Here is a 19,268-nt window from a genome sequence, read left to right on the forward strand (position 1 = left end):
TACAGAAGTTTGATCAAACCTTCCAGTTTTATTCCTGTTAGTTAAAGTTAAAGTTCCATGGCTCTTTATTCAGTTGATAAACTCTCCTACTGGGTTTATTGATCAGTGATTAAATCAGTTAGTGTTGTTGACTTTAATGCCAGGTGATTTAATGACACCTGGTGGTGCCTACTGGTTACAGCAGATGTTCATTATCAGACAGTTCCCAGGTGCATCATGGGAAGTGTAGAATGCAGTGTTTTGGGACTAAAACTTAGGATAGCTCTACGTCTGCTGTTTTTAATTTGTCTCTCACAGCAACAGATGGAGGTTTGATTTAGTTTTGACTTCATGTTTGATGAAGACAAAATTCAAAATCATTTTAGGGAGGAATTTACCTGAATATTTTATGTATTTAGCTATGTATTTAATCTTTAAAGGGACGACTCCAAATTATGGATCAATGCTGCTGATTTCATTCACAGCCAAAACAAAACCTTGCTACTTCATTTTTCAGTGAGAAAAGTTGAAACAACTGAAGATCCCTGATTGGCTCCAGCACATGTCAATCACACACCTGTCCATCCAACCTCCAGAGCAGCTGTCCAATCACAGCCCTGCAGCAACTCCTCACACTCCAACTGTCGGTCAATGAAGAACAGACTCTCACAGCCCCCCGGCCAATCACACGTCAGCCTTCAGTCAGCGCTCTTCCTTGAGCCCGCCCCTTCCTGTCCCTCTTCCTCTTCTGTGGAGAGAGACTCCACTCGAGCGATGATGGTATCACGGCACCTCCACCTCCTCCACCTCCTATTCTCCTGTCCCCTCCTCTGCTCCTCCATCCTTCTCTGTCACTGCTTCCTCCCCTTCTGTTTGTCTCTCTACCTCGCCCCCAGTCTGTCTCTGTCTCCTCTGTTTCCTCCTCTACCTCGCCCCCAGTCTGTCTCTCTGTCTCTCTGTCTCCTCCTCTGTCTCCTCCTCTACCTCGCCCTCAGTCTGTCTCTCTGTCTCCCCCTCTGTCTCCTCCTCTACCTCACCCCCAGTCTGTCTCTCTGTCTCCCCCTCTGTCTCCTCCTCTACCTCACCCTCAGTCTGTCTCTCTGTCTCCCCCTCTGTCTCCTCCTCTACCTCGCCCCCAGTCTGTCTCTCTGCCTCCTCTGTCTCCTCCTCCTCTCGCCCCCACCTCGCCCCCAGTCTGTCTCTCTGTCTCCTCCTCTACCTCGCCCCCAGTCTGTCTCTCTGCCTCCTCTGTCTCCTCCTCTACCTCGCCCCCAGTCTGTCTCTCTGTCTCCTCCTCTGTCTCCCCCTCTACCTCGCCCTCAGTCTGTCTCTCTGTCTCCCCCTCTGTCTCCTCCTCTATCTCACCCCCAGTCTGTCCCTCTGTCTCCCCCTCTGTCTCCTCCTCTACCTCGCCCTCAGTCTGTCTCTCTGTCTCCCCCTCTGTGTCCTCCTCTACCTCGCCCCCAGTCTGTCTCTCTGTCTCCCCCTCCTACCTCGCCCCCAGTCTGTCTCTCTGTCTCCCCCTCTACCTCGCCCTCAGTCTGTCTCTCTGTCTCCCCCTCTGTGTCCTCCTCTACCTCGCCCCCAGTCTGTCTCTCTGTCCCCCCCCCTCTACCTCGCCCTCAGTCTGTCTCTCTGTCTCCCCCTCTACCTCGCCCCCAGTCTGTCTCTCTGTCTCCTCCTCTACTCCTCGCCCCCAGTCTGTCTCTCTGTCTCCCCCTCTACCTCGCCCTCAGTCTGTCTCTCTGTCTCCCCCTCTGTGTCCTCCTCTACCTCGCCCCCAGTCTGTCTCTCTGTCTCCCCCTCTACCTCGCCCTCAGTCTGTCTCTCTGTCTCCCCCTCTACCTCGCCCCCAGTCTGTCTCTCTGTCTCCCCTCTACTTCGCCCCCAGTCTGTCTCTCTGTCTCCCCCTCTACCTCGCCCCCAGTCTGTCTCTCTGTCTCCCCCTCTGTCTCCCCCTCTACCTCGCCCCCAGTCTGTCTCTCTGTCTCCCCCTCTGTCTCCCCCTCTACCTCGCCCCCAGTCTGTCTCTCTGTCTCCCCCTCTACCTCGCCCTCAGTCTGTCTCTCTGTCTCCCCCTCTGTGTCCTCCTCTACCTCGCCCCCAGTCTGTCTCTCTGTCTCCCCCTCTACCTCGCTCTCAGTCTGTCTCTCTGTCTCCCCCTCTACCTCGCCCCCAGTCTGTCTCTCTGTCTCCCCCTCTACCTCGCCCTCAGTCTGTCTCTCTGTCTCCCCCTCTGTGTCCTCCTCTACCTCGCCCCCAGTCTGTCTCTCTGTCTCCCCCTCTACCTCGCTCTCAGTCTGTCTCTCTGTCTCCCCCTCTACCTCGCCCCCAGTCTGTCTCTCTGTCTCCCCCTCTACCTCGCCCTCAGTCTGTCTCTCTGTCTCCCCCTCTGTTTGTCTCTCTGCCTCCCCCTCTGCCTCCCCCTCAGTCTGTCCCCCTGTCTGTCTCTCTGCCTCCCCCTCTGTCTCTCCCTCTGACTTTCTCTCTGTCTCCCCCACTGTTTGTCCCTGCTGGCAGCCTGTCTCTGTTTCTTTACCCGGCTCCTGGTCTTGATCTGGTTTAGATTCACTTTCTGTCTCTGTCGCTGTCCTAGTCTCCTGGTCCTGGTCCTGGTCTAGTCCAGGTTTACATCCTGTCTCTGTCTCTGTTGAGTCCAAAGCTGCCAGCTGAGAGGGGAGAGACTCCTTCCTCCTCAGACCTGTAGACAGACAGATAGAGTTCAGTGTCCTCCGGCTCTCTGTGATCCATCAATCAATCATTATTAAACAATCATGACATCATCTTTGATACCCAGCAGCTCCATCAAAGAGTCCTTTAAATAACCCATTCAAACCAACAATACACGTCTCAAGAAGCAGGCCCCATCAACAGTCAGCATAAAGCAACAAACCCAGCAACAGTCTTAATCATAAGAACTCTTCTTGTATCTTGTACCTGCGGGGGTCAAGACCAGCGCCTGCAGGATGTCGGACAGAGAGACGATGCCGACGATACGAGACTCTTCATCAACAACAACAAGCCTGTGAACCTGAACATAACACTCTCAACATATCAATCCCTTAATAATAAAGTAATGAATCAAATGTATCAGATAAAGTTTCTTTCTTCAAATGACCTCGGCCTTCACGATGCGGTCCACGATAGTCTCCAGTGTTTCCAGTTTGTTGCACTTCATGACTCCTTCAAAGTACTGGGATCTGTGTCTGAGAGCCTGCGTGACGGTCACATCCAGGTTGTTGTACGTCTTCTCTGCTGCCAGGTTCTGTAAAACCGGACAACACTCAGGTTTCCTCTGCTTCCTCAGACAGTGAACACAACTCTAATCAGGAATCTATCATGTTTACAGATTTACTCACAATGACGTCAAACTTGGAGTAGATGTCCACCACTTTACCTGCAAACACAAGACATGATCACACAGCCTGTGGACATGAAATCACATTTCCATTGTGTTGTTGCCAACGGTTACCGTTGTGGTCAACGACGGGCAAAGCGGAGACGCGTCGGTGCGTGAAGACGGACAGCGCGGTGATGAGCGGCGTGTCGGGATGGATGTAGGCGATGTTAGCATATGTTCCAACCGCCAGCTCCTCCAGAGTCTGCTTCATGAAGGGCGGCATGGGCATCTCACACACCTGGCACGCACACACCCGCACACACACACAGAGTTTAATTCATTCAGTCCTGCTGTAATTATACGTCTGTCCACCAGGGGGCACTGCAGCACCTTTTCTTTCTCTACTAATACAAACTAAACTTTTAGGATTCTACTAATCGAGTACAGCTCATGAGTCAGATTAAACTTTGTATTTACTACTTTTACAAACTTTAGTTGGTACGTACCACATGTGGTTTTCTTCCATTTAGGATTTTGAGGGAAGCTTTGAATGTCTGTCTTCATATTTTGTGACTTCATCACAAGAAAAACAATTCAGAAAATCCTCAATTTCAATAAAGGGACTAATCGGATTAAATGAGTGTTTTTTACTAAATCTAGTCTTTAATGACCTTTAACTCGTTATCATGACTTATGGTTTACATGTTTCCTTTGCTGTGTAACATGAAGACTCACAAACAGCTGCAGAAACTTGAGGATCCTCTTGTGAGTCAGGATGTAGAGAGCATTCCCGCTGACCGGATCAATGACAGGCAGACGGTGGATCTTATTCTTTATCAGCGAGTACACGGCTTCAAATATACTGAGGGAGGGGGGAGAGGGGGGGAGAGAGAGGGGGAGAGAAGGGGAGAGAGAGGGGAGGGGGGAGAGAGAGAGAGGGGGAGAGAGAGAGGGGGGGGGGGGAGGGAGAGGGGAGGGGGGGGGGGGGGGGGAGGAGGGGAGGGGGAGGGGGGGAGGGGAGGGGGGAGAGAGAGGGGGGGGGGGGGGGGAGGGGAGGGGGGAGAGAGGGGGGGGGAGGGGAGAGGGGGGGGGGGAGGGGGAGGGAGAGGGGGGGGGGAGGAGGGGAGGGGGGGGAGGGGGGGGAGGGGGAGAGAGGAGAGAGGGGGGAGGGAGAGGGAGGGGGGGAGGGGGGAGGAGAGGAGGGGGGGGGGGGAGAGGAGGGGGGAGAGGGGGAGGGAGAGGGGGAGGGGGAGGGAGGGAGGGGAGGAGAGGGGAGAGGGGGAGGGGGAGAGAGGGGGAGGGGGGAGAGAGAGGGGGAGAGAGGGGAGAGGGGGGAGAGGGGGAGGGGGGGGAGGGGGAGAGAGGGAGAGGGGGGGGGGGGGGGAGAAGAGAGGGGAGCGTGGGGGGAGGGGGGAGGAGAGAGGGAGAAGAGGGGACTCCTTTTTTGAGGGGAGAGAGGGGGAGAGAGGGGGAGAGAGGGGGGGCGATGGCATGAATTTAGATCCACAGCTTTACACTTGCATATTTGTTCAATATTGTCTGAATACTTCTTTTTTACTCCTTTTTTGTTTCCTCTCCTCAGTCCCTCCTCTCCTTGTTTCCTCTCCTCTCAGTCCCTCCTATCCTTGTTTCCTCTGCTCTCAGTTACTCCTCTCCTTGTTTCCTCTCCTCAGTCCTTCATCTCCCCGTTTCCTCTCCTCTGTCCCTCCTCTTCTTGTTTCCTCTCCTCTGTCCCTCCTCTTCTTGTTTCCTCTCCTCTGTCCCTCCTCTCCTTGTTTCCCCTCCTCTGTCCCTCCTCTCCTCAGTCCTTCATCTCCCCGTTTCCTCTCCTCTCAGTCCCTCCTCTCCTTGTTTCCTCTCCTCTGTCCCTCCTCTCCTTGTTTCCTCTCCTCTGTCCCTACTCTCCCTTAGTTTCTCCTTTCTCCTCAGTATATTATCAGCAGGTAATAAATTATGCAGTGATGCTGTAGAGTCTAAATCCTACTCTGTATACAGACAGACAGACAGACAGACAGACAGACAGACAGACAGACAGACAGACAAACAGACAGACAGACAGAAACACTAACCTGGCATCAGGTGAGATGTGGACCAGAGGTTTGAAGGTCTCCTGCAGGTACAGCTCTGTCAACATGGACAACATCAAAGATTCATCATCATGTCATCATTGATCACATCAATCATTCATCATCATGTCATCATTGATCACATCAATCATTCATCATCATCATTCATCATCATGTCATCATTGATCACATCAATCATTCATCATCATGTCATCATTGATCACATCAATCATTCATCATCATGTCATCATTGATCACATCAATCATTCATCATCATGTCATCATTCATCACATCAATCATTCATCATCATGTCATCATTCATCACATCAATCATTCATCATCATGTCATCATTCATCACATCAATCATTCATCATCATGTCATCATTCATCACATCAATCATTCATCATCATGTCATCATTGATCACATCAATCATTCATCATCATGTCATCATTGATCACATCAATCATTCATCATCATGTCATCATTCATCACATCAATCATTCATCATCATGTCATCATTGATCACATCAATCATTCATCATCATGTCATCATTCATCACATCAATCATTCATCATCATGTCATCATTCATCACATCAATCATTCATCATCATGTCGTCATTGATCACATCAATCATTCATCATCATGTCATCATTGATCACATCAATCATTCATCATCATGTCATCATTGATCACATCAATCATTCATCATCATGTCATCATTGATCACATCAATCATTCATCATCATGTCGTCATTGATCACATCAATCATTCATCATCATGTCATCATTGATCACATCAAACATTCATCATCATGTCATCATTGATCACATCAATCATTCATCATCATGTCATCATTCATCACATCAAACACATCAACAGACAGAAGAGAACTCTTTCACCTCTCCATGTCTCGATTTTATGTTCCTCCAGCTCGTAGATCTGAACCTGACAGAGATGACATTCACAACGGGACATTTAGAGAAGGGCTTCTCTGTGAAACACTGAATACAATCTGTCATAAAGGTAATAATCACTGTGAAACACTGAATATTATCTGTCATAAAGGTAATAATCACTGTGAAACACTGAATATTATCTGTCATAAAGGTAATAATCACTGTGACACACTGAATATTATCTGTCATAAAGGTAATAATCACTGTGAAACACTGAATATTATCTGTCATAAAGGTAATAATCACTGTGAAATACTGAATATTATCTGTCATAAAGGTAATAATCACTGTGAAACACTGAATATTATCTGTCATAAAGGTAATAATCACTGTGAAATACTGAATATTATCTGTCATAAAGGTAATAATCACTGTGACACACTGAATATTATCTGTCATAAAGGTAATAATCACTGTGAAACACTGAATATTATCTGTCATAAAGGTAATAATCACTGTGACACACTGAATATTATCTGTCATAAAGGTAATAATCACTGTGAAATACTGAATATTATCTGTCATAAAGGTAATAATCACTGTGAAACACTGAATATTATCTGTCATAAAGGTAATAATCACTGTGACACACTGAATATTATCTGTCATAAAGTCAATAATCACTGTGAAATACTGAATTGTGTTTGTGTGTGTTTGTGTTGGTGTGTGTGTGTTACCATTGGGGACTTGTAGTATCTGGTCAGGATATTGATGAAGTCTGTGATGGTCAACATTCCTGAAACACAGAGAGAATTATGACGTCAACACAGAGAGAATTATGACGTCTACACAGAGAAGTATGACGTCTACACAGAGAAGTATGACGTCTACATAGAGAGAATTATGTCTACACACAGAGAATTATGACATCCACACAGAGAGAATTATGACGTCTACACAGAGAGAATTATGACGTCTACACAGAGAGAATTATGACGTCTACACAGAGAAGTATGACGTCTACACAGAGAGAATTATGACGTCTACACAGAGAATTATGACGTCTACACAGAGAAGTATGACGTCTACACAGAGAGAATTATGACGTCTACACACAGAGAATTATGACGTCCACACAGAGAGAATTATGACGTCTACACAGAGAGAACTATGGCGTCTACACAGAGAAGTATGAAGTCTACACAGATAATTATGACGTCAACACAGAGAGAATTATGACGTCAACAAAGATAATTATGAAGTCTACACAGATAATTATGACGTCAACACAGAGAGAACTATGACATCTACACAGGGAGAACTATGACGTCTACACAGGGAGTATTATGACGTCAACACAGAGAATTATGACGTCTACTCAGAGGATTATGACGTCAACACAGAGAGAATGATGATGTCTACACAGAGAGAAATATGACGTCAACACAGAGAACTATGATGTTTACACAAAGAGAATTATGACGTCTACACAGGGAGAACTATGATGTTTACACAAAGAGAATTATGACGTCTACACCGAGAACTATGACGTCTACACAGGGAGGATTATGACACCTACACAGAGAGAAATATGACGTCTACACAGAGAATTATGACGTCAACACAGAGAGAACTATGACGTCTACACAGAGAACTATGACATCTACACAGGGAGTATTATGACGTCAACACAGAGAATTATGACGTCAACAAAGATAATTATGACAACACAGAGAGAATGATGACATCTACACAGAGAATTATGACGTCTACACAGAGAAGTATGACGTCTACACAGAGAGAATTATGATGTCTACACACAGAGAATTATGACGTCCACACAGAGAGAATTATGACGTCTACACAGAGAGAACTATGGCGTCTACACAGAGAAGTATGACGTCTACACAGAGAATTATGACGTCTACACAGAGAGAATTATGAAGTCAACAAAGATAATTATGAAGTCTACACAGATAATTATGACGTCAACACAGAGAGAACTATGACATCTACACAGGGAGAACTATGACGTCTACACAGGGAGTATTATGACGTCAACACAGAGAATTATGACGTCTACTCAGATGATTATGACGTCAACACAGAGAGAATGATGATGTCTACACAGAGAGAAATATGACGTCAACACAGAGAACTATGATGTTTACACAAAGAGAATTATGACGTCTACACAGGGAGAACTATGATGTTTACACAAAGAGAATTATGACGTCTACACCGAGAACTATGACGTCTACACAGGGAGAATTATGACACCTACACAGAGAGAATTATGACGTCTACACAGAGAATTATGACGTCAACACAGAGAGAACTATGACGTCTACACAGAGAGAACTATGACATCTACACAGGGAGTATTATGACGTCAACACAGAGAATTATGACGTCAACAAAGATAATTATGACAACACAGAGAGAATGATGACGTCTACACAGAGATAAATATGACGTCTACACAGAGAGAACTATGACGTCTACACAGAGCGAACTATGACGTCTACACAGAGAATTATGACGTCAACACAGAGAATTATGACGTCTACACAGAGAATTATGACGTCAACACAGAGAGAACTATGACATCTACACAGGGAGAACTATGACGTCTACACAGGGAGAACTATGACATCTACACAGGGAGTATTATGACGTCAACACAGAGAATTATGACGTCAACACAGAGAGAATGATGACGTCTACACAGAGAGAAATATGACGTCTACACAGAGAATTATGACGTCTACACGGAGAATTATGACGTCTACACAGAGAATTATGACGTCAACACAAAGAGAATTATGACGTCTACACCGAGAACTATGACGTCAACACCGAGAACTATGACATCTACACAGAGATAATTATGACGTCTACACAGATAATTATGACGTTAACACAGAGAGAACTATGACGTCTACACAGAGAGAATTATGACGTCAACACAGAGAATTATGACGTCAACACAGAGAATTATGATGTCTGCACAGAGAATTATGATGTCTACACAGAGAGAACTATGACATCTGCACAGAGAGAATTATGACGTCCACACAGAGAATTATGACGTCTACACAGAGAATTATGACGTCAACACAGAGATAATTATGAAGTCTCTGTTCTAATATGTACAAAGATTTAAAAAGCACATCTATTTTCAGCAGTAACCCACACACAGTCATACCTACGAAGCTCTGTTTCTTACTCTCCCACAGAGGAGCAGCTCTCACTCCGTTTGCCACCAGAGCAAAGAACGCTTTTTTAACCTGAAACACAAGCAAAACAAATACCAACAAGAACAAAAATACAATAATCTGTCGACAGATTGTACAAGTATTTTAATAAGCAAAGAATCATCCTGTGTCATATCTTTTAGAAAAATGCCAAAAAAGATTAGAATATGGTTTCGTAAATATCTCAGATTTTCTGTTTTCTATCACAACACACAGAGTCTCTTATTGTTTTGGACAGACGGACAGACAAGACATTTGGAGACATCACCTTGGACTCTGGGAAGCTGCTGTCTGATGCTTTAAAGACTAAAAGATGAAATGATTAATCAACAATGATATTGAAATAAATGAAAAAAAACCTTTCTTTCACAGAAACAAATGGATATGAAACTTTCTCTCTTTCTCTCTCTCTCTATATATACATACAGCGGGTAAAATAAGTATTGAAAACGTCACCATTTTTCTCAGTAAATATATTTCTAAAGGTGCTATTGACATGAAATTTTCACCAGATGTCGGTAACAACCCAAGTAATCCACAGTGGTTAGCTGGGCAGCAAACATGAAGTCTAGAGGTCCTAATAATAAATAAAGTAGTACTTAATTGTTGGAAGCAGTATAAACTGAAAGTACAACATGTGACATTCTCTGGGTGACCACTTTATTAGGAACAGTCCTGTAATGAATCCTTCTTAATGGAGTTACAATGTTCAGTTTGTGTACGACCATTTTAAAAGATGTATTTTGTTATAGAACTGGGGTGGACAAAATGATAGGTACATCTCATTTATTAGCTGATATATTGATGGATGGATGATTCTTCATCCATTTGAACATTTACCATCTTGAATTATTCAGCTTCAATTAATCATCAGCTGCATTCAAATCTTTAGTGAGCACAAAATCCTCTGAATCAAATATGAAAGATGAGTTTCTTTCAAATTTCTGTCTGTCTGTCTGTCTGTCTGTCTGTCTGTCTCACTTTCTGTGTGTCTCTCTGTCCGTCTGTCTGTATCACCTGCAGCGTGGTGTCAAACACCACCAGTTTTGAGCTGGTGGGGATGATGTCATAACACTTGTGACACTTCATGAAGCGCATGTAGATGTCTCTCTCTGACTCCTCTGAAGCTGTGCAGGAAACAGAAAACATGTCTTCATCATCATCATCATCATCATCATCATCTTCATCATCATCACCACCATCACCATCATCATCACCACCATCATCATCTTCATCATCATCACCACCATCATCTTCATCATCATCACCATCATCATCATCACCATCATCATCATCATCATCACCACCATCATCATCTTCATCATCATCATCATCATCATCACCACCATCATCATCATCTTCATCATCATCATCATCACCACCGCCATCACCATCATCATCATCTTCTTCATCATCATCATCATCTTCACCACCACCATCTTCATCATCATCATCATCATCTTCACCACCACCATCTTCATCATCATCATCATCATCATCATCATCTTCATCATCTTCATCATCATCTTCACCACCACCATCTTCATCATCTTCATCATCATCTTCACCACCACCATCTTCATCATCATCATCATCATCTTCATCATCATCTTCATCACTGCTTCACAGTCTGTTTCTCCTCCCCTAAGCTAAAGGAGGACTAGTGTTCTAGTGAGGACGTTTAGTCACATGACTTCAGGTATTTCTCCTCGTCTGTGCCATAGAGTTCCATTATAAACACATCACTGTTGACCTGGGCGACATGTTCATTCATGACCATGGACACACACACACACACACTGTAGTTTATTTCAATGTTATTTCCTCCAAAACCACAGTGACCAGCTGTCATAGGAAATGACTGAGCACCAACAACAATCTGTGAACCGGTGAGTGTCAGTATTATAAAACAGTTTTCAGTCTTACCGGCATCCTCGGGGTCCGGCTGCTCCGACATGCCGTCTGCAACCTGCCGACAACAACGGAGCACAAACACCGTCAGCCTTCAGCAAACTGATCACAGCTCAACATGTGCTCATCCTAAATGTAGATACATCCTCTCCTCTTTAGTCTACCTCATCGATATCCATCATGTGTCTGAGGCGGAAGAAGCCACCACGCTTCCTAAAATAATCCTTGTGAATCTCATTCATATATGCAATCAGCACCACACTGAACTGCCACCTTTAGAAATGTGCCGGGCTTTACTCCGTCACTCCACAGACTGAATGTGTTGCTGCCGTCGGGGGCCAATCACATGTCCCATAAATCCAAGAAGGTCTGTGGTGATTGGCTGCGAGCAAAACTATAAAAATGACATTTTTCTGGATGTGAGCACAAAAAGGATCGATTGCAGGTATTGTTTGGCTGGAGAAGTTTCCATACTAGAGTTACCGGGTTGTTTCAGAACCGATACCGAGCCCTAACCGTAGATCTGAGCTTCCGCTATAAAAAGCTGCCAACTCTGGAACCCTCCGGACTAAAATCAATTAGATTTCAGATATAAAATCTTTAACCATGAAGGCTAATAGCCAGCTAAGATCCAACTAAAGCCCAACTTGAGTTCAAAATGAGCTTTAAATTCTCCCAGCAGCATTTTTATGGTTTGAAGTTGAATAGCATCTTCCACATCCAATAAAATTATTACAAATTATCTTGTCATCATTTTCTTTAACATTGTTGACAAATCATGGAAGTAGAAAAAAAGATCTGAAGAAAAAATGCCAAATGATTGAATTGAAAACCTTGAACACAGATAACTGGTTAAGAACTTTGTAGTACTTTTGATTTATTCAGGTGATCTGCTGTATATTTGACAACTGGGAAGAAAATTAATTCCTAGTTTCATAATAAGAACCCATTTAATATTCCTGCACACATTAACATGAAAGTTAATAAATAGGGGACAGGGTATGCACCTTAAATTGCTGTGAAAAGGATTGAAGTCATTCATTAAATGATTAAATATGAGGCCATAGCTGCAGCACATGAGGCCGTTAAATGATGGATTTAAAGGAGCTAGGATTCATAAAGGAGCTAGGACTCATAAAGGAGCTAGGAGTCATAAAGGAGCTAGGATTCATAAAGGAGCTAGGACTCATAAAGGAGCTAGGACTCATAAAGGAGCTAGGACTCATAAAGGAGCTAGGACTCATAAAGGAGCTAGGACTCATAAAGGAGCTAGGATTCATAAAGGAGCTAGGACTCATAAAGGAGCTAGGACTCATAAAGGAGCTAGGACTCATAAAGGAGCTAGGAGTCATAAAGGAGCTAGGACTCATAAAGGAGCTAGGATTCATAAAGGAGCTAGGACTCATAAAGGAGCTAGGATTCATAAAGGAGCTAGGACTCATAAAGGAGCTAGGACTCATAAAGGAGCTAGGATTCATAAAGGAGCTAGGATTCATAAAGGAGCTAGGATTCATAAAGGAGCTAGGACTCATAAAGGAGCTAGGATTCATAAAGGAGCTAGGACTCATAAAGGAGCTAGGACTCATAAAGGAGCTAGGATTCATAAAGGAGCTAGGATTCATAAAGGAGCTAGGACTCATAAAGGAGCTAGGACTCATAAAGGAGCTAGGACTCATAAAGGAGCTAGGATTCATAAAGGAGCTAGGACTCATAAAGGAGCTAGGACTCATAAAGGAGCTAGGATTCATAAGCAGGTTTCCATACATTTAGTTATATTAAATATATATTAAAGATACATTCAGTCCTCTGGTCTTTATATTAAATATATATTAAAGATATTTTATAGATATATTAAATATATATTATAGATACATTATAGATACATTATAGATACATTAAAGATATATTAAATATATATTATAGATACATTATAGATACATTATAGGCACATTGAAGGTACACTGGGTCCTCTGGTCTATATATTAAATATATATTAAATATATATTATAGATACATTATAGATACATTGAAGGTACACTGGGTCCTCTGGCCTTTATATTAAAGATATATTAAAGATATATTAAATATATATTATAGATACATTATAGATACATTAAAGGTACATTAAAGATATATTAAATATATATTAAAGATACATTCAGTCCTCTGGTCTATATATTAAATATATATTATTATTATAGATACATTAAAGATACATTATAGGCACACTGAAGGTACACTGGGTCCTCTGGTCTTTATATTAAATATATATTAAAGATACATTCAGTTCTCTGGTCTTTATATTAAATATACATTATAGATACATTAAAGGTACATTGAAGGTACACTGGGTCCTCTGGTCTTTATATTAAATATACATTATAGATACATTAAAGGTACATTGAAGGTACACTGGGTCCTCTGGTCTTTATATTAAATATATATTAAATATATATTAAAGATATATTAAATATATATTAAAGATACATTCAGTTCTCTGGTCTTTATATTAAATATACATTATAGATACATTAAAGGTACATTGAAGGTACACTGGGTCCTCTGGTCTTTATATTAAATATATATTAAATATATATTATAAAGATATATTAAATATACATTAAAGGTACATTGAAGGTACACTGGGTCCTCTGGTCTTTATATTAAATATATATTAAATATATATTAAAGATATATTAAATATATATTAAAGATACATTCAGTTCTCTGGTCTTTATATTAAATATACATTATAGATACATTAAAGGTACATTGAAGGTACACTGGGTCCTCTGGTCTTTATATTAAATATATATTAAATATATATTAAAGATACATTAAAGATATATTAAATATACATTAAAGATATATTAAATATACATTAAAGATACATTATAGATACACTGAAGGTACACTGGGTCCTCTGGTCTATATATTAAAGATATATTAAATATATATTAAATATATATTAAAGATACATTATAGATATATTAAATATATATTATAGGTACATTAAAGATACATTATAGATACATTAAAGATATATTAAATATATATTATAGATACATTATAGATACATTATAGGCACATTGAAGGTACACTGGGTCCTCTGGTCTATATATTAAATATATATTAAATATATATTAAAGATACATTATAGATACACTGAAGGTACACTGGGTCCTCTGGTCTTTATATTAAATATATATTAAATATATATTATAAAGATATATTAAAGATATATTAAATATATATTATAGATACATTATAGATACATTATAGGCACATTGAAGGTACACTGGGTCCTCTGGTCTATGTATTAAATATACATTATAAAGATATATTAAATATATATTAAAGGTACATTGAAGGTACACTGGGTCCTCTGGTCTTTATATTAAATATATATTAAATATATATTAAAGATATATTAAATATACATTCAGTTCTCTGGTCTTTATATTAAATATACATTATAGATACATTAAAGGTACATTGAAGGTACACTGGGTCCTCTGGTCTTTATATTAAATATATATTAAATATATATTATAAAGATATATTAAATATACATTATAGATATATTAAATATATATTAAATATATATTGAAGGTACACTGGGTCCTCTGGTCTATATATTAAATATATATTAAATATACATTATAAAGATATATTATAGGTACATTAAATATATATTAAATATATATTAAAGATACATTAAATATATATTAAATATATACTGAAGGTACACTGGGTCCTCTGGTCTATATATTAAATATATATTAAAGATATATTATAAAGATATATTAAATATATATTAAAGACACATTATAAATATATTAAATAGATATTATAGGTACACTGGGTCCTCTGGTCATTATATTAAATATATATTATAAAGATATATTAAAGATACATTAAATATACATTAAAGGTACATTAAAGGTACACTGGGTCCTCACGGCTCAGTCTGTGCCCGGTGAAGGTTCAGGTCTGGCGGTGTCGTGTCGGTGCAGACCTGCTGTCCATCAGCTGCAGGTGTTCCAGCTAACGAGCTAACGAGCTAACAAGCTAACAAGCTAACGAGGCTAACGACACGCTGCACTTCCGGTTCGACGTTTCACAACAAAAGCACACCTGTGATGTGTACTTAAGTATGACTAGGACACTGAACCAGGAGCATCTACATCAACTAAAAGGATAATGTCATACATGGCACTATATCACATCATCTCTGATGAGCTGGTAAAGGTGGAGCTTATTATAAACAGCAGGTAACTTGAGAATTTCCCCAAAGGATGAAAAAAGCCTCATCTTTATTCAGATTACAACATCATCATTTATTTCTTGATTATATTTAGGATTTATAATCTGAAACTGTAAAGTGACAAAAGATGTCAGATAAAGCAGTGTAGTAAAAAGTACAATATATCCCTTTGACACGAAGGAGAAGAAGAAAATGGAGCTACTCAAGTAGAGTACAACTTTCCTCCTCTGCTGTTACCAATGTGTGATAAAAATCTGAGAATTACATCAAATATTATAACTTCTTTCTGATACAATTCTTCTTTAAAGCAGCATGACAGGTGACAGATTATATGAACTCGACTGCAACTCCTTCACAACAAGTTTTGTTATCTTATCAGACCGCTGCATTAAAATCAAGAAATAAACGAGATAAGATAAGATATCTCACCTGAGTAAGACAGCCTGAATATATCTTTATAAATGTTGTATTTTATTTATTGAGTTACAGTCCTATTGTAGTAAAGAGAAGTAGAAGACGTGCAGTTGCATTATTGGATATTGGTTGTAATACTTATATTTCCCTTGAGATTTAGATTATATACTAGGCGAACATAAAATAATCTAATATCTTTCCTTTATTGCATCTCAATCTGCTCTGGAAAGGTAATAATATCAGGTTTACTCACAATGGATTCATGATGTTTAGCTTCTTACCTTTCAAAAGAGACCAGACATATAAATATAAACCTAATGGTTGAGGAGTTATTCCTGATTGCTTTTAGGTAGTTTATTTTAGGTTTTTTTATCCCGAGGGATAGAGCTAGGGGTTATTAAATCATTTTGTTTTTTACGACGATACATTTTTGGACAAAGTTCACATCCAAACACAACACTTTTCCCAGGAGGCTGTTTGTGTCCTGTGTCTAAAAGTCAACACCAACCTTTTTACGTTGGCTACTTAACTTGCATACGTAACTTAACGATGATTTTATTCCTGAATATAATTATAGTTTTGTTCATGATAATCACGTGTTTAAAGCTGCCGCCATGCGTCTACATGTGATGAGTCAGGATTTAACTATTTCAAAATGTTTACTAATGATTATTCTAATTTTGGATTAATCTGCTGATTATTTTCTCCGTGAATTATACGATCGTTTGGTTTGATTTGGTTTGGTCATAGTGACATTTTTAAAGTTGATATAATTGGGTATCATCTGCATAACAATGACAGTTTATGGAGTGACACCTTCCCTATGTTTGTTTAGTCCAAATCTCAACATTATTACCAGTATTACATAATGTACAATCAAATGTTATTCATGAAAAATTACTTCAGACATGAAAATACTTTGATATATACTATTCATTTTCTTCATTCATTTTCTACATGAAAAGTAAAGTACCTTTATTAAAGTACAGAACTTGAGTAAATGTACTTGGTTCATCAACCCCAGCAGGTCTGTTTTCACATCATGACAGCACAGCAACGACACCAAGCTGCCAACAAATATTTAGGATCGGCAGAGGCTGCACTCACCAGCCTCCCGACAGGAAGAGGTGGAGCCAGAGGAGGAAGCTGGAAGCAGGAGGAGGAGGAGGAGGAGGAGGAGCGCTGTCCGGTGTCGGGAGGGGAGGAGAAGGAACGCAGCCTCCTGGTTACCAGACGCCTCGGCTCCGTCTGGTACGTCTCCAAACGGAAAACACTCACCTCCTCCTGACGAGGGAGAGCAGGGGGGCGAGGGGAGGACAGGCTGTGGGCTGGGGGATACGGGGGAGGGGGAGACGGGGTTAAGCATCAAAGAAGGAGACAGTCAGTATTTGTGTTTCAAATAGACAAATAAAATACAAATACTAATACTATAACTACTACCGCAGGTCCTTCCTTCCTGCTGCTGTCAGGTTGCACAACCAACTCTGCTCCCAGTAGACCACATGACACTAATACACTGTGCAATACAATAGTTATAATAGTTTCTGTCTGTATATATAATATTTCAGTTACTGTGGATTCTTTACTGTTTTTTATTGTTTTTTTACTGCTCATTGGGTTAGGGTTAGGGTTAGACTGGTTAGGACTGGTTCAGGTTTATAGTTAGGGCTGGTTCAGGTTTATAGTTAGGACTGGTTCAGGTTTATAGTTAGGACTGGTTCAGGTCTATAGTTAGGACTGGTTCAGGTCTATAGTTAGGACTGGTTCAGGTCTATAGTTAGGGCTGGTTCAGGTTTACCTTGGTCCAGCCCCTAGATATGCTGCTCTAGGTCTAGACTGCCGGGGGACTACCTAGGATACACTGAGCTCCTCTCTCCTCTTCTCTCACTCCATCTTTATGTATTCATGTCCAATTTATGCACATTACTGACTTTGCTTCTTCCCCAGAGTCTTTGTGCTTTCTCGCCTCGCAGGTTTCCATGAACCGTCGCTGTACCTGGACCGTGGTCGTGCCTCCTGCTGTGACCCGGCTGACACCCACTGCTACTACCACTATTATTATTATTATTATTAATGATAATAATTGTCACATTACTATTAATATTCCCTATATCATTATCATAATTCTACTATATTCATTGCTGCTTTTATAAGTAGTCTTCAGTTTCAGTGTTTGTGTTTCTAAAAGTGATCAGCAGGTGGCATTGTTGTCACACACACACACACACATACACACACACACACAGCGTACCTCTGGCCTTGTCTCTCTTGTTGCGGGTGAACAGTTTGATGCTAACGGGGGAGGGAAAGGGTTGCTGGTTTGAATCCCTGGAGGTCGACCTGAAGATCCCACTGAAACTAAGCCTGACAAACACACACACACACACAGTTATGAGCTTCTTCTTCTACTGATTCTGCTGCAGCCTGTAACCAGGTGTGTCAGGTGTGTGTACCTGCGTGGAGACCTGGGTGGTGTCGGAGGTCCAGTCTGTTGGGGTAAGATGGTTTTGGGGTAACTGGGGCTCATCTTGAAGCTATAGTTTCTAGCCGGAGCGGAGCGGGGGCTGGAGGGCCGGCTGAACGGAGCCCGATGGAAGAAGCTCCGGGTGGGGCTGGCAGAGTGGCACAGAGCCTCCCCCTGCAGGACAGGAGGAAACATTACAGCTGCTGGTTAACATCTGTTCAAATGCAGAGGCAGGACTCTGTTCTCCATGGGGAATAACCTGCTATACGACTGTAAGTCGTTTGGACGAGGTCTCAGATGGTTGTTTGTGCACCAAACAGCAGCTCAGATCCTGAGCTGGTGTCCTGACTGGGGTTCTGTAGTTGCTGAAGGTGGAGGCCTTTCGGGATTGGTTTGCCCCAAGGGTCTCAACCGGCCAAAGCAAAAAACAGAATATTGGAGGAGTTTGGGGAAACTATACAATAGGACTTTCGGTTGGCCTCAAGGAGGTTCTGGCAGACCGTGAGACCACTTAGAAAGGGAAAGCAGGGCTTGTCTCAGCAGGGGAGGGGATATTCAGACCCAAACTTGGGTTATTGCCATGAGCTAGAAAGAAAACTTTGAGAAACCTCTGAACCCGACCAACACGTCCTCTGTGTGAGGGCAGAGTTTAAAATCAGGGGTCAC

At 41.4% G+C, this 19,268-nt stretch overlaps 1 protein-coding gene across 1 annotated transcript; it reads right to left on the bottom strand.

The window, feature by feature from the left end:
• Positions 1-2,884: 2,884 nt before the first annotated feature.
• On the bottom strand, positions 2,885-15,498 carry LOC129110459 (5'-AMP-activated protein kinase subunit gamma-2-like). The gene is made up of 12 exons (XM_054622544.1): positions 15,420-15,498; positions 11,473-11,515; positions 10,564-10,673; positions 9,498-9,579; positions 7,027-7,085; positions 6,293-6,338; positions 5,389-5,443; positions 4,055-4,181; positions 3,452-3,617; positions 3,339-3,376; positions 3,098-3,244; positions 2,885-3,010 (listed from the first exon to the last, which is right to left on the bottom strand). The coding sequence occupies exons 2-12, from the start codon at positions 11,501-11,503 to the stop codon at positions 2,885-2,887; spliced, it is 987 nt and encodes a 328-aa protein (XP_054478519.1). The 5' UTR covers positions 11,504-11,515; positions 15,420-15,498.
• Between the last annotated feature and the right edge of the window lie 3,770 nt (positions 15,499-19,268).

Source organism: Anoplopoma fimbria, chromosome 21, assembly GCF_027596085.1.
Source record: "Anoplopoma fimbria isolate UVic2021 breed Golden Eagle Sablefish chromosome 21, Afim_UVic_2022, whole genome shotgun sequence".
Taxonomy (NCBI): Eukaryota; Metazoa; Chordata; class Actinopteri; order Perciformes; family Anoplopomatidae; genus Anoplopoma; species Anoplopoma fimbria.